This window comes from Colossoma macropomum, unplaced genomic scaffold (genome assembly GCF_904425465.1).
Source record: "Colossoma macropomum unplaced genomic scaffold, Colossoma_macropomum, whole genome shotgun sequence".
NCBI classification, from domain to species: Eukaryota; Metazoa; Chordata; class Actinopteri; order Characiformes; family Serrasalmidae; genus Colossoma; species Colossoma macropomum.
In genome coordinates this window covers 16,680,516-16,694,747 of record NW_023494789.1, presented here as the reverse complement: position 1 = coordinate 16,694,747, position 14,232 = coordinate 16,680,516, and the positions used below count along the sequence as shown (strand labels likewise).

At 39.4% G+C, this 14,232-nt stretch overlaps 3 protein-coding genes across 6 annotated transcripts in view; 1 reads left to right on the top strand and 2 right to left on the bottom strand.

Annotated features, from left to right (window-relative positions):
- The window catches only part of nme7 (NME/NM23 family member 7), a 47,392-nt gene extending 42,678 nt beyond the window's left edge, over positions 1-4,714 (bottom strand). The window contains exons 1-3 of the mRNA XM_036570314.1: positions 4,413-4,714; positions 433-534; positions 57-223 (exon numbers count right to left, since the gene is read on the bottom strand). Of these exons, the coding sequence (XP_036426207.1) occupies positions 57-223; positions 433-534; positions 4,413-4,415 (272 nt within the window). The 5' untranslated portion in view covers positions 4,416-4,714. The remainder of the gene's footprint in view (positions 1-56; positions 224-432; positions 535-4,412) is intronic.
- A 7-nt stretch (positions 4,715-4,721) lies between these two features.
- Positions 4,722-12,161, top strand: zgc:172121 (uncharacterized protein LOC337599 homolog). 3 transcript variants are annotated; one of them, XR_005007251.1, is made up of 8 exons: positions 4,722-5,088; positions 5,363-5,430; positions 5,523-5,695; positions 5,847-5,950; positions 6,034-6,195; positions 7,154-7,359; positions 11,277-11,476; positions 11,586-11,634. XR_005007251.1 is itself a non-coding variant. In XM_036570321.1 (8 exons), exons 1-8 carry the CDS (start codon positions 4,975-4,977, stop codon positions 11,642-11,644), a joined length of 960 nt encoding a protein of 319 aa, XP_036426214.1. In that variant the 5' UTR covers positions 4,722-4,974; the 3' UTR covers positions 11,645-12,161. The 3 variants fall into 3 exon arrangements, 2 of the variants coding, with proteins under 2 accessions (XP_036426214.1, XP_036426215.1); XM_036570321.1 differs by having other exon boundaries at positions 11,403-11,476; positions 11,586-12,161; XM_036570322.1 differs by lacking the exon at positions 11,586-11,634 and having other exon boundaries at positions 11,277-11,516.
- LOC118808008 (basic immunoglobulin-like variable motif-containing protein) overlaps positions 11,728-14,232 on the bottom strand; it is a 15,049-nt gene continuing 12,544 nt past the window's right edge. For both annotated transcript variants that reach the window (XM_036570313.1, XM_036570312.1), the window contains exons 7-10: positions 13,928-14,060; positions 13,653-13,736; positions 12,898-12,994; positions 11,728-12,777 (exon numbers count right to left, since the gene is read on the bottom strand). In XM_036570313.1, coding sequence (XP_036426206.1) covers positions 12,472-12,777; positions 12,898-12,994; positions 13,653-13,736; positions 13,928-14,060 — 620 coding nt within the window. In that variant the 3' untranslated portion in view covers positions 11,728-12,471. The remainder of the gene's footprint in view (positions 12,778-12,897; positions 12,995-13,652; positions 13,737-13,927; positions 14,061-14,232) is intronic.

Genomic DNA, 14,232 nt, shown 5'->3' with positions numbered 1-14,232 from the left:
AGTTCGTAAGCTTTTATATATAATTTGACCAAATTATGGTTTGCTGGGGTCACTACCTCTCTTTCTTGCTGCCAAGTTTGTTGGCTGTATATTGGTCTCCATAGTCAATGAGGTTGAGTTGTCTAGAGAAGACGTTGACACGATTCCCCACAAACAGATCCTCTGGATGGAGATCGTCATATTTGGTCCTCCTCAAAAAGGTACGCTGATTCTTCACATCAAACTAAATCACAATCAAGAAGGTGCTGTTATTTGTTACAGACTTTGAAAACAAGCATGTATCAGATATTACAGATTCTGGAATGTGGATGAGATAATGCTTTGATCAAGTCGTGCCAAAAATAATAATATTTAAACTGAACGCATACTGCATGTGTGAGCGGGAAAAAAAGTTGATAAGACTGTCTGTCTAAACAAAGCCTAATTGCTTACCATTTCCACTGAGCCATCTTTAGGGTAGAATAGCAGCTGATAACGCCGGAGGAGAGCGGCGCTGGGGTCGTACCACTCAGCCAGGAAGGCAAAGCGCTCCTCCTGTGAACAGCACAACAGAAACACACTGTGAACTCTCTGATCTGGTCGGGCCCAGCAGGGGGATGTCAGTATGGCGACCCCTGAGCCGGGACAGGCAGCCAGAGCTCTCGGGGCCTGACCCCCAGCACGAGCAGGCAGCTGGGTTGTGTCACATATGGAGCCCACCACTTCTTGCTCTAAGTGCAAGCCTCTGTTCCCCTGGGGGTGTCTCACTCCAGCCAGGGAGCAGTTACACAGCTGCTGCTGCTACTTTCACACAAACACTCAGCCCCCAGGAGCTGCAATATGGTCACTAAACGTGGAACAATCCAAAAGGTCAAAATAATGGTTATTACAAAAGAAACAACAAGATGGTTTTGATATAAAATAAATGGCTGTTGGGAGTTTTCTGTGTTTAAATTTACCTCTTACTTTAACAGCACTGCTATAACCTTTTTGATTTCACCTGCTTTGACCTTTTTCACCTTCACAACAGGCAGAGAGGGTGCCCTCGGAAACATGGAGGAGAGGGCGTGTGCCATCTTTACCTCACTGTCTGCCCCCTGCTGGATAGAAGCCCCACATACTGAAGATGAGAGTGGGATATCCAGGAGCATGTGATCCAGACAGAGCTGGAGCAGAATACTGATGAGAAACTCTTCTTAGTGAGCACTGTTAACCAGGGGATATCAAGGGTCACTTCACAGAGTTATGAAATTCCCATTTTTGTTGCAAGATGACTTATTAACTAATAACTTTCAATATCCATGTTAATAACTGAAAGGGTGTGTAATATTTGACATAATTATGCAATCATAGCTGTAAAGCACACAAATGAGAGTGCTTTGCTTCAGTAACTCCTGCTGGAGCACTCCTCCCAAGTGTGAAACACTTTAAATAAGAAGAACAGCAATTAAGTTCAGTAAATAATAATTAGTCCAATTAAACATATGAGGCAATCTGCCCGTCCTTGATCAGTTAACATACCACACGAACATATCCTCAATCACTTTTATCAACTAAATTTCATATTGTGGGTATTCTCTTTGATAAAAAAAAATGTATTCTTTCAATTAGATCTCATAGTTCCTAGTGGTATGGAAACAGATTCTCTCTTTGCTGGGCTCCACGTATTCTAACTAGCCTAGCTCATTACCAATTATATAAAACTAAATAGCCTAATTCACTACACTATGTTAACTAACAATGTTCATGGAAAATTCAAAAAAAAAGAAAAAAACGCTATGGGTTATATCAAAGCTCCATGAAATTAACTGTTGCACTCTTCTGTTCTTTTTTTTGTGTCTGACCTAAAGAAAGCCTTTCACACAAATGAGCAGTTTATATCTAGTATGAGGGGCCCATCCCCCAGGGAGAGCTATTTTTACCCCTCACTCAGCTGTGGTAGAGATAGTATTGGCATGAATTGCCTCCTCAGAACAAATGAGTGCAGGCAAGCATATGCCCAATAGGTAGTCTTGGTTCCAGTCATCCTGAAATGTCTAATTACATCGCAACTCCAGTGAAGAATAGAGCAGTGTACAACCGCCTGGTTATGACCAAACAAAAATAGGTGACTGGTGGCACTAAAATTATACCTCAGGGTTCAAAATACCCAGTCATGTTTCCAAAAATAAGCCCCACTAACTAACAGATGTTATCACAAAGGACTGACTCCAAGACAGGGTAGACATTCTGGACAAACAAAATTAATGAGAAGCTAGTATCCACACATGCCATTGACTCGCTCCATTCAACATTTGGATGAACAGTAGGCATTTTTAGAAGTCACTGAATAGCTCAGTGAACACAGAGAGTGAACAGATTTCAGTCAACATTCTCAGTGGCTCAAAGAATTTTTAAGCAATAAATTACAAACTCCAAACTTATGAAACTACACCCATGCCACTTGTGTCATGTACTGAATGGATAAAACCTGAGTTTGATTTTTTTTTTCTTCAAATAAGACTCTAAAACACGCAAGAAAGACGCAGCATCGACGGCCAATGTGACGCAAGAGCCTCAACACACTTAAGCACTTTAGGTCATACTGTGCAAACCAATGAAATGTAGGTCCTGCTCAGCTTGCATTTCATCAACCCTACCATTAAATAAATTAGCAAGAACTCCCCTGAACTACTGTTTACATAACCATGCTGCTTGCTGAAAATGTGATGTATTTCTTTTTCATGAGCAAAGCTGTTGAGAACTTGGTGTGAACCACACTGTGGCACTTGGCCTATCTGTCAGTGGGATGCTCTGGACTCTCATTCCTCTCATGGCAGAGGTGATGGACGGCACACATGAGACAGATCACATTTCCTCACTCCCTGCCTTGTTCAGGTTTACCCAAGGACAGCTGTGTCTCTGAGGACGTAAGGAGATGAAACAGGACTTCCTGACTAAAATCTACTATGACTGACCAGTAACTGCCTGCCTTCTTTTATCAACAAGGCTACACTAACAGTCATTCATGAAACATTTCTTTCTCACACATTTTACTGAAATCACTGAGTCTTGGCTAACCTACTTGTCTGAGTCTAGCCAGAGCAAACTGGAAATGGCTAGGCTAATCTGCTACCTTTCACACTCAGTCGACTCTCGAGCCAAAGTGGGCTTTCCTTTCAAAGCCGTTCTTGGAAACCAACACTTTCTCAGACACCTACTGTTGTCCTGTGCTATTACAGCAAACATTTCATGCTGTTTGAATGAAGCCTGCGTACAGATCAATGTACACTCATTTAAGAGGCACAATGTGAAAAGTGGAAAATATCAAAATAAAGAACAGGACTACAAGATAGTTTGTGCCACTAAACAGCAATAAAAAGCCTGATTATCAGTGACAGCCACAGACTTAATAAATCATGTACAACTGTTTTACCTGGTGATTTTGTGGGATACATTTTTAAAAATCCCCCACAACCATGCAATTTGTTTGGTTGTGATTTTCGCAATCATATGGGTATTTGGGACAGGAGATAATATTCATAAAAGTGTAAAAACTAGTCAACCAGTCAGGCGTCGCTCAAATGAGTGAGAAAACGATCACCGTACCTAATGGACATGTGTCAAACTTAAGAGAGTCCTATACTGTAAGGTTTTCTTCTCGTTGTTAATGTTAAATCGCAAATTGATGAAACTAGTATTAGTATTCGTATAAAGGGCACGTCTGACATCTAGTGGCAAACCACTAACAGAGTCTCATATTCTCACTGTGGATGAAGAATTGCTGGGCTTTGCCATGCGGTTTCAATGCAAATTATGTCGTCATGCAGAAGCACAGTCTGTTTAGATAAAATAAATTCTGTCCATAATGTCTCTCCTACTAACTATCTAACTAATAACGTTGCTTAACGTAGCTGGCTAGTTAACTCAGTTGTGTCATTGTATCCGTCACTTCCACGAACATTCTACTTCATCCTTGCAACATTAGCTACATTCATTGATTTAAAACGTAAGAAAATGGCAAACAATAAGTGAACGGACTTTAAAAAGTGCTTTTCCGTTCTGTAGTTGTCAGCCTGCAGGATAACTAAGTTAAGCTAGGTTAGCGTTAACATTAGCTAGTAGATATGTTGTGTGGAGCTGGTTTCTGAACTTTAGTACCAAGCTGGTCTTTAATGTGCTAGTGTAGCTAGCTTTATACAAGCTAGCTACTGTTTTAGCACCCATATGTTTGTAAAAAAAAAAACACAATAAACATATGACATATTTTTTAACGCTATGACAGTTTGCGAGCTAGCAGGTTAGCTAGCTAGCTAGCTAAACGCGCGTTTATAACGTAATGAGAATTGGCTAGCTAGCAAGCTTTAGCCTAGATGATTAAAAATAATAAGAGAAAACAACGAACAGCTAACTAGCAGCACTCTCACCATCTCGACTCAGTAAGATAACATTACCATTTTCCAGGTCCAGAATCCTGAAACGACCGTTTTTACGCTTTGTTATTGCCGTTGGCTGCTTTGTAGCTTAGCTGCTTGGCTTGCTTGCTAGCGTACCTGCGAGTTCTCGCGTCTCCATAGCAACAAAAACAAAGCCACATAACACCTGTTAATAAAAACGGACCATATATAGTTTTATTTCAGCCAGCAGGGCAAAACACTTCACTCCTAAACGGCTCCTAGACGAGAATAAAATGAAATAACCGCGAACGCTCAACTTTTAAATTGTGACACCCGCCCGGAAATAATACTTTGACCCGAGTCGACACGTGGACTTTGTTATTGTACTTGTGCTGGAAGGATTAATTTTTTTCTAAAGTTTTAACCATAGATTTAACCACAGACATGAAGAGTCTAACTGACAAATAAACTGTCTTTGGTAAATTACGTGTTTGAGACAGCGGTTTTTGCCAGCGTTTGCTAGTATCATTTGAACAGTAGTGTGTGCTGATTGCATCAGTACTCTAGGCTACACTTCACAGGTTGAATGTGTTGCAATAGGGAAGTGAAAATCGTTTAAATGAATGCTGCGAATGCAAAGATGGACCCTGCAACGGCCAGCATGACATCTAAGCCGTTAATTTTGGATGGTGGTTTAGCTACAGAACTGGAGGAAAGAGGATTTCAACTGCAGGTATTTAAGCCATAGCCTATAAGCTACAGCACTGTTTTTCATACTGGTTCTGGAGGCCCACTTTCCTGCACATTTTAGGGCTTTCCCTGCCTTGACACATCCACTTCGGCTTAGCAATAGCCTGTTAATGAGCTGATTAGTTGGATCAGGTGTGTTGGGAGCAGTGAAGACACTAAAAAGAGCAGGGCAGTGGGCCTCCAGTACCAGGGTTGAGAAACAGTGGGCTTCAGCCGTGCAAGTGGTCGTGTTTCAACGCATCTGCATGGTTTTGCAGGGAGACCCTTTATGGAGTGCTAAAATCTTGTACACAGACCCAAAAGCCATTAAGGATGTACATTACAGGTAATGCCAAACTCTCCCTCTCCTCTCTCTATCTGTCTATAATCCTATATATTTTTTTGCTTCTGTGAACTTATCTAATTGTGAAATTGCAGATATCTTCAGTGTGGATCTGATGTCATTACAACGGCCACATACCAGGCTAGTATTGAAGGATTCACCAAGCACCTGGGTCTCAAACCTGAGGAGGCTGAGCAGTTGCTGATGTGGGGGGTGCAAATAGCTAAAGAGACAGCAACAGACTTCATGTCTAGCTGTATAACAGCAGGTATGTGTCAGAATGATGGACATAAAAGGCCATTGTACTCAATAAAAATATTACAGAAGCAGTTAAGACATGCTGTACTAATAATGGCAGAGATCATTAACTGTGGAAATGATATTCACTGATAATTTTTCATCTTATAAAAATTTAACAGATAGAAAGGTGCCTTTGGTAGCAGGCTCTGTGGGTCCTTATGGAGCATTTCTGCATGATGGCTCCGAGTACACAGGAGCCTATGAGAGCTGGATGAGTGTGGAGGTAAACCAGAGGCAAACACTCTATACAACACGCTACAGCAGCTACCAAACTATGACTAAAGTCGCTTCTTCCCTTTAATGCAGGAGCTGAAAGACTGGCATCGGCCACAGGTTCGTTGCTTAGTGGCTGCAGGAGCTGATCTCATCGCCATGGAGACCATACCAAGTCTAAAAGAGGCAGAGGCCTTGGTGGAGCTACTGAGGGAGTTTCCTGATACTAAAGCCTGGCTTTCCTTCTCCTGCAAGGTATCTACAACTGAGCCAGATTATTTTCCGTGGTTCATTTTTTGTAAATCTGTAATATCATGGTGTATATATCGTCGCTGTCCAATGTATATATGTTTAATATATGTTTATAAACATATATTAGAGATAATAATTTAGCTAGATTAGATTGATTTATTTAAGGGTTTTAGGGAAAAAAATCCTATCTACAGTGCTATAAAAATGTATTTGTTCCCTTTCTGATTTTCTCTATTACTACATAATAATACATAAAACATAATAATAATCCTATTATAGATTATTATAGATTCTAAACAAAACTTATCATTCACTCCCCTATCTATATAATCACTATGTGGAAACTAAGATGCAAAAACAGCCCATTTTGAATATAGTGTTTTTGTGATGTCATGAAAACCAATGCATTCACATATATTTGCCTATTCAGCTTGCATGCTACAGCCCTGCCCATTCACACTGAAGTTATAAGGAGTATTTCAGCCCAAACTGCTTTTTGGATGAGGCACAATACAGGGCAGCCATCCAGAACAAAGGAAATTTAAATTCATCAGTCTTAAAAGCACAGTAACAAAAACAGCCTGTTTAATTCTAGGTGATAAAATGGGGCAAATGTAATCTGAGCCTTGATATTATTTTTGCTTAGCAGTGTTTTCTGCCTTGCAGCTCTTCCATGAACTCCCCTTTTTGTCCAGTCCCTTTCTTACCATGTAGTCACAAACACTGACTTTAGCTAACACCAGAGACCCACAGTTCCTTAAATGTTTTCATGGAATCTTCGGTGACCTCCTGGATGATTAGGTTCTAGCCACTCTTGAACACATAGAGAAAATAGACAAAATCAGAAAGAGCCAAATACTTTTTCGTAGAAGCTGTACATTTTCTGAAACATGTCTAAATGTTCTGGGCCCAGGCATCAAAGTTGTCCATCACTGTATAAGACATTGACAATTCTTTTTAGGACTCTCAGAGTATTTCAGATGGGAATAAGTTCTCCAAGGCTGTTGAAGTGGCTAGTAAATCTACACAGCTGGTTGCTGTTGGGGTGAACTGCTCTCCCCCTGCTCTGGTGAAACCTCTTCTAGAATCAGCGAAGTCACAGAAGGCAGCCAGCATGAGCTGGGTGGTCTATCCGAACAGTGGCGAGGGCTGGGATCCCAGTACAGGGTGAGTTAAAAGGCATCAGTGTCTAGACTTTGATTTCTAATTCAGACATTGTATTCTGTAGGTAACAACACACTTTACAGCAGAGGTCTCAAATTACAGCTTCTTATGAACTTCTTATCACACATTTACAATTTATCTTTAAATCTGGCATACAAATATTTTTTTTCCATGTTTGCAGCTAAATTTTTACATGTAACAGGTAGATCTGCTTCACCAACCAGACACTGTGGCTGGCTGCCTAACATCAGCTATATAAAATGGGTTTAGGCTGATATTTACAATTTTAATAATAATAATAATAGTAATAACAATGACAATAATATTTATTTATATAGCACTTTTCATGCTGGTGGCAGCGCAAAGTGCTTTACAGATAGGTGATAAAACATTACACAAGAAATCATTAGTATTTATTTAGAATCAGAAGAAAATGAAAGATCAAATTAAAAGATAAATACCACGAGACGTAGAGTTTTAATTAAATTATGATACGTTTTTAGATGCTTCTTAAAAGTGAGCACTGAGCTTGACTGTCTAATAAAAGGTGGAATTGAGTTCCATAGTTTAGAAGCATAATGACTGAAAGAGGCCTGTCCATGTTTTCTGTATTTTACAGAGGGTATCTGTAGAAGGCCACTATCTGCAGATCTTAGATTATGTGTTGGAACATAAACAGACAGACACTCTGTGATGTAAGCAGGTGCTAGGTTATTTTGAGCTTTAAAGACTAGTAGCAGACCTTGAAAATCTATCCTGAATGATACAGGCAGCCAGTGCAGTTCTCTCAAAACGGGAGTGATGTGATCTCTCTGTTTTGTTTTTGTTAGGGTGTGGCTGCTGCATTTTGTATGAGTTGTAAGGGATGTATAGTTTTCTTAGGAAGAAAGAAGAGCATTACAGTAATCAAGTCTGCTTATAACAAATGCATGAACAAGTTTCTCTGCATCGCTCTGAGATAGAAAAGGCCGAACTTTAGCGATAGTCTAACATCACACCCAGGTTTCGTACTTCAGGTTTGATATGAAGCTAAAGAACCAAGTTTCTCAAATCATTTTTCTCTGGGTTTCTGTACCAACGATCAATATTTATTTAAGTTTTTTCATGATTTAATTGTAGAAAATTAACATCAACATCCACTGAGAAATATGACACACAGCGGGTTAGTCTGTCTACAGAGTCTTGATCTTCAGAAGGAATAGAAATGTATAGCTGGGTGTCGTCAGCATAGCTATGAAAATTTATACTATGCTTCCTAATGACATCACCTAGAGGTAGCATGTACAGAGAGAAAAGCAAAGGCCCTAAGACTGAACCTTGAGGGACTCCACAAGAAATGGCAACTCTTTTTCATGAATGATTTTCAAGTGAAACCATAAACTCCCTATTACTTAAATATGATTTAAACCATTGTAAAACTGTGCCCGAGAGGCCAACCCAGCATTCAAGACGCTGGAGTAAAATCTTGTGGTCAACGGTATCAAAGGCCGCATTAAGATCTAATAAAACCAAAACAGAAGAATTTTGTGCATCAGCGCTGGGCCTGAGGTCATTCATAACGCGAATCAATGCTGTCTCTGTACTATGGTTGGAACGAAAACCTGACTGAAACTTCTCATATAAATTGTTTGATATTAGATACCATTTAGTTGTTTGAAAACAACTTTTTCTAAGACTTTACTTAGAAAAGGTAGGTTTGAAATTGGTCTAAAGTTATTTAATATAGAAGGATCCATGCTACTCTTTTTTTAGGGTTTAAGGGTTCACCAAAGCAGTTTTAAAAGCATCTGGAAAAACACCTGTTGACAGAACAATTTACAATAGTTAAAACATCATTGTGAACACAATCAAAAACCATCTTTAGGAATGAAGTAGGAACAGGGTCAAGATCACATGTGGATGAACTTAGTTTGTTTAAAATAGTTGTGAGCTCCTGATAGTTGATAACAGAGAGAGATGTCATCACTGATCTAGGTGACTTATCAGGAACATTATAGGAGCTTGTTTCAGTCAGCTGAGCTACACCCTCTCGTATCAGGTGTATTTTATTTTGAAAATTAATTGCAAACTCTTCACAGACTTTAGAAGATAAATCATCATGAGACGCACTAGCAGACAAGTTAGGGTTAATTAGTCGGTCTATGGTGGAAAAAAGGATTTTGGTATTATCTTTGTGTCTGTTAATCACACTGGAGAGATATGACTGTCTGGATATTTTCATAGCATTATTATAGACTGAGATCTGATCTTTGAGAATATCATAATGTACCTGCAGTTTTCCTCCATAAGCGCTCCCACTTACGACAATTTCTCTTAAGCTGGCACATTTCCGCATTCATCCATGGATTTTTAAGAGTGCGCAAGCTTTTCTTCCTTTTTACTGGAGCGAGAAGGTCAAGGGTTTCTCGTAATCTAGCACTTAGATCGGAGACTGGATCGTTACAGGATGGAGGTCAGATCTGTATTCGCTGAAATATTGTAAACGGTTCTAAACTTCTCAACTGTTTCTGAGTCAATGTAACATTTTTTTTAAAGTAACTTTCAGGTACTTTCTTCTTTACTTCTAAATTGATTTGAAAGAAAATACAGAAATGATCTGATATGAAAACATCAGAGATTTGAGGCACATTTGTGTTTAAACCTTTAGTGATGACCAGATCCAGGATGTGACCTTGCTTGTAGGTAGAGCTGCCCACATGCTGCTTCAAATGAAATGTCTCTAGAAGTCTAATGAATTCTAATGCATTACTATCTGAAGGACTATCGATATGTAAGTTAAAGTCCCCAGAGAGAAGAATCTTATCGTAGTTTGTGGACGCAACTGATAATAATTCCGCCATTTCTGACAAAAATGTACTATTTTGCTTTGGAGGTCTGTATATTAAAATTCTTAACACAGGTGTATCATTAAAAAGCTTGATTGCAACATACTCAAAAGACATGAATTGACCAATAGTAGTACTTTTGCAGTTAAAGTCACTATTATAAATGCAGGCCACTCCTCCTCCTCGTCTGCCCTGTCTTACTGTATGCATAAATCTGTAGTTTTCAGGAGCAGCTTCAAGTAGAGTTGCTGTGCCATTATCACTAAGCCATGTTTCTGACGAACATAAAATCTAGCTTATGCTCTTTAATAAGATCTCAAATCAGCAGGGTTTTGTTATTTAGTGACCTTACATTGAGTAGAGCAAGGTTTAATTTTCTGCTTGTTACATTGTGTTTGGGGGGGGCTGGTCTTTTTAAGGTCTACGCAAATTAAATTATTGTGGTTTTGACCGTGCACGTTTTTCTTTGATTTTTTTTTTAATTACATGGGGTTTGATGACTAATGACATTTTTGGAGCAAATCAAACTTCTTACACCACTAGCAGAATCTGTAGTGTTAAGACAGCAGAAACAGAGGGGAATGGTAACAATTAAGGGGACATTGTCTATATCATTAAAGGCACTTACCTGTCTGCTGATGATACTACTTACCCATCCGTTGAAAGCAAAACTAGAATGGACTAGTGTAAGAGGAACCATTAAAACGAAAACCAGACACAGCATGAACACTGCTCACTGAGCAGGCTGGGTTGTGATTAGGTATTACTAACTTAGCTATTATTCTAATTTAGACTAATTATTAGATAAATCTGCCTTTGCAGATTCATTTATGACGCAGTGGTACTTACAGCATGTCAGAATTAAGAAGTGAATGGAATTATCCGCTATGCCAACTCGCAATATTTTCATTCCAGTTCAGCAGGAACACCAATGTCATCATAGTAGGAGTCCCATATAATTGTATTGTTAAATGTTAAGTTTATTGTATTGAACACTAATATTAATAACCTACTACTACTACTACTACTACTACTACTACTAATAATAATAATAATAATAATAATAATTTGTAGTGGTGGGGCACTTTTTTTCAGCTCCCCTTGGAGAAGACCACCTGGCTAGTGGCCCCCCAGGGAAATTTGAGTTTGAGACCCCTGACTCACAGCTGAGGTATTTGAAGACTACACTAATTTGTATATATTTCAAATATGGATTCACAGATGGAAAACAGAAAAAAGGGTGCCATTTACAGAGCTAAGCGTTGAGTGGAAAGAACAAGGGGCTTTATGGATCGGTGAGTCAAAAATTATTTTTAGTCATTAAATTATAGGGGGACCATTATCCTGACTCATCATCCTTTCTGCAACAGTTGAGTCAAACACTGCTTTTTACTCTCTCAACAGGAGGCTGCTGCCGTATTGGTCCTGCGGACATTATGGAGTTGAGAAGTCGATTAATTTAGACAGAAACTCCAAGTTTAGATTGAGATTATCACATAGGTTATCACACTGATTGTGGAACAAAGCTCACAACTGATATACAAGAAGTCGTATAAATATTTATTTATAAAGAAAACTTACCAACTACTTCCGGCTCATACTGATTTCACATGTATATGGGATTGTAGATGACTGCACACTTGTCATAACACATACTTCAGATGTTGCTGTGGTAAATTAAGAATGGACATCACAGTGCACATAACATGAAAGCCACCATGCTTTATATCTTTTCACAAAAAACTTATACAATAAGATCAAGTCTTCTCTATTTGATTTCACAGTTAACCCAATCTGTCTCAGCTACCTAAAATGAAAACGCTTTCTCTTCACCAGTTCTTTCAGGATGATCAAACAATTTCTGTTTGTATCATTCTACTGCCTGACTTGTACTGTTCATGTTTATGCACAATGAATATGTTCTGTGCATTGATTGGAAGTCTATGCACTTAATGTTAAATTACTCAAATGTTAAATTTATCTATTTTGTGCTCCAGATATTTATGAACACCAATGTCCAATGAAGCACATGATTAGAAAGACATTAATGAGTGAAATGCTGCACACAAACAAAAATACTCGCCTCACATTTTGGTTTGTAGATAATTGCACAATTTTCTTGCTCTACCCATTTTTACCATTCTGATTTCTGAAGAGGCCTATGCATTGATTTTATGGGGCTTGGCCATTTCTTGGACTTCAATCTTTTTCCCCAGTCCCAAACTAACTTAACCTTGAGCGGCTTAAACACGCAAGTGGATGTCCAGGAGGTGGACCGGCCACTTGATTTTCAGTCAGTAACATCCTCTTCCAGGTCACTGTCAGGAGAGGCTCTGTGCCTGTTCTCTGCAGTGTTGGAGAGACGTTTCCAGGCCTGCTCGGACTTCTGGTTTCCTGTGCTGTGGGAACGACCCAGGCGCCCCAAGTGTTTGGACATCCTGTCCTCCAAGCCCTCCCCTGTTGAAGCCTGGCTCCTCTGCTCTGCCCCCTGTTGGTGGACGTCATGCCTCAGGTTTTCCAGGTTCAGCGCCCAGGGTCCTAGCTTCTGCCAGTTCACCCTTTGGAAAGCCATGAGACAGTGCAGGTTGCCTCCCACCTGAAAGGAAAACAAAATGAGCAACTAAGCTGAGTCAAAGACTGTTAAGAAAGTGTTTTTGAAAAAGTCTTTGTCTTTTTGAACATGAAATATCTGGGGTCGAATTCGTACGTCACTAACCTTCTTGGTTTTCCGAATCTGAATGCCTCTTTCTGTATGACGAATGTCCAAGTATTCTGGATTCTGTGTGTTCAAGTCTGTCACAATATCTGCCCACCTAAGCAAAATGGATGCACTGTAACAAGCTCTGAGGGACATTACCTCCTGCCCAATCTAAATCTCATTTCTTCGCTGGACTTTCAGACATGCAGACCACATTACAGAGAAAGTTCATAGGGCCGTCTAATTCTGCCATTCATCTAGGCCGGAAGACGGATAATGCAGACGTTTGTAGGCTTTGCTTGCAGAGTTACCCAAAATTCATAGCGAAATGCATGTGATGACAAAACAAGAAGAATTCTAAAAAATAATACATAAAAATATAAAACAAACAAACAAAGAATATTTTCCTATGTTTCCAATGTAAATGCAGATTTTGGTGTCAATATCAACCATGGGTAAAGGGTTTCTTTTCATTAGCATGTTTTTAAATACACTTGCAACCATGCAGCTTTGCAGATGTGACAATGTCGTTGTGGACTTTGGTGAACATTAAAGAACGAAGGGAGTCTGTGAGACACAGGTCCAGAGTCCAGATATTTAGATTGGGCAAATGTCAAAGGCAAAGTTTACTGAGGCAGAAAACAAAGTCAAATGCCAACAAGTATCAAAATTTTCCTGATTATCTGCCCATACCTACTATTCAGATTTCCTGAAAAGCCTTTGCTTCATACTATTAATCATTAGAAATGGTGGATATAAAACAGTAAATTTACTTTTTACAGTGGATGGCAGGGTGTTTTCTGCTCGGTTCCCCGATAAGAATCCAGTGCTCCATTTCATTCAAAGGAAGTGGTCCCCTGTGGAAAGTAGTATATAATTATTATTTTCATTGTAGTTGATCATTTAATGAATTGTACAGTTTCACTGTTGTCATAGAAGAATTCATAAGAAAAAATATTTTACCAAACTCTTTCTTAGCTCAGAGAAACCCAACCTGCAACGCTGAATAACTAAGGAAGGGTTGAAAGTAACTGCTTCTATGCTGTACCTGTAAGCTTTGCCTGCTTTTAATGGTGTTGCCTCAAAGCCCACAGGGCAGAAGTAATGGTTCTGACAATGGTAAATGTAGGCCATAGACTCATCCCTCAGTCCCTGGGTCAACTTCAGCAAAGCTCCCTCGGCTACACAAACGCAAGAACAACAAACAGAGCATTATAATATGGTGTGCAACGTGCTTTGGAAAATCAAGGCATTTTCCCCATGAAATGTGCCACAGTAATAGGCCAACTTGCCATTAAAATTTAAAAAGTACCCGGTAACAAATGAATACAGACCCTACATTGAACAGGATCC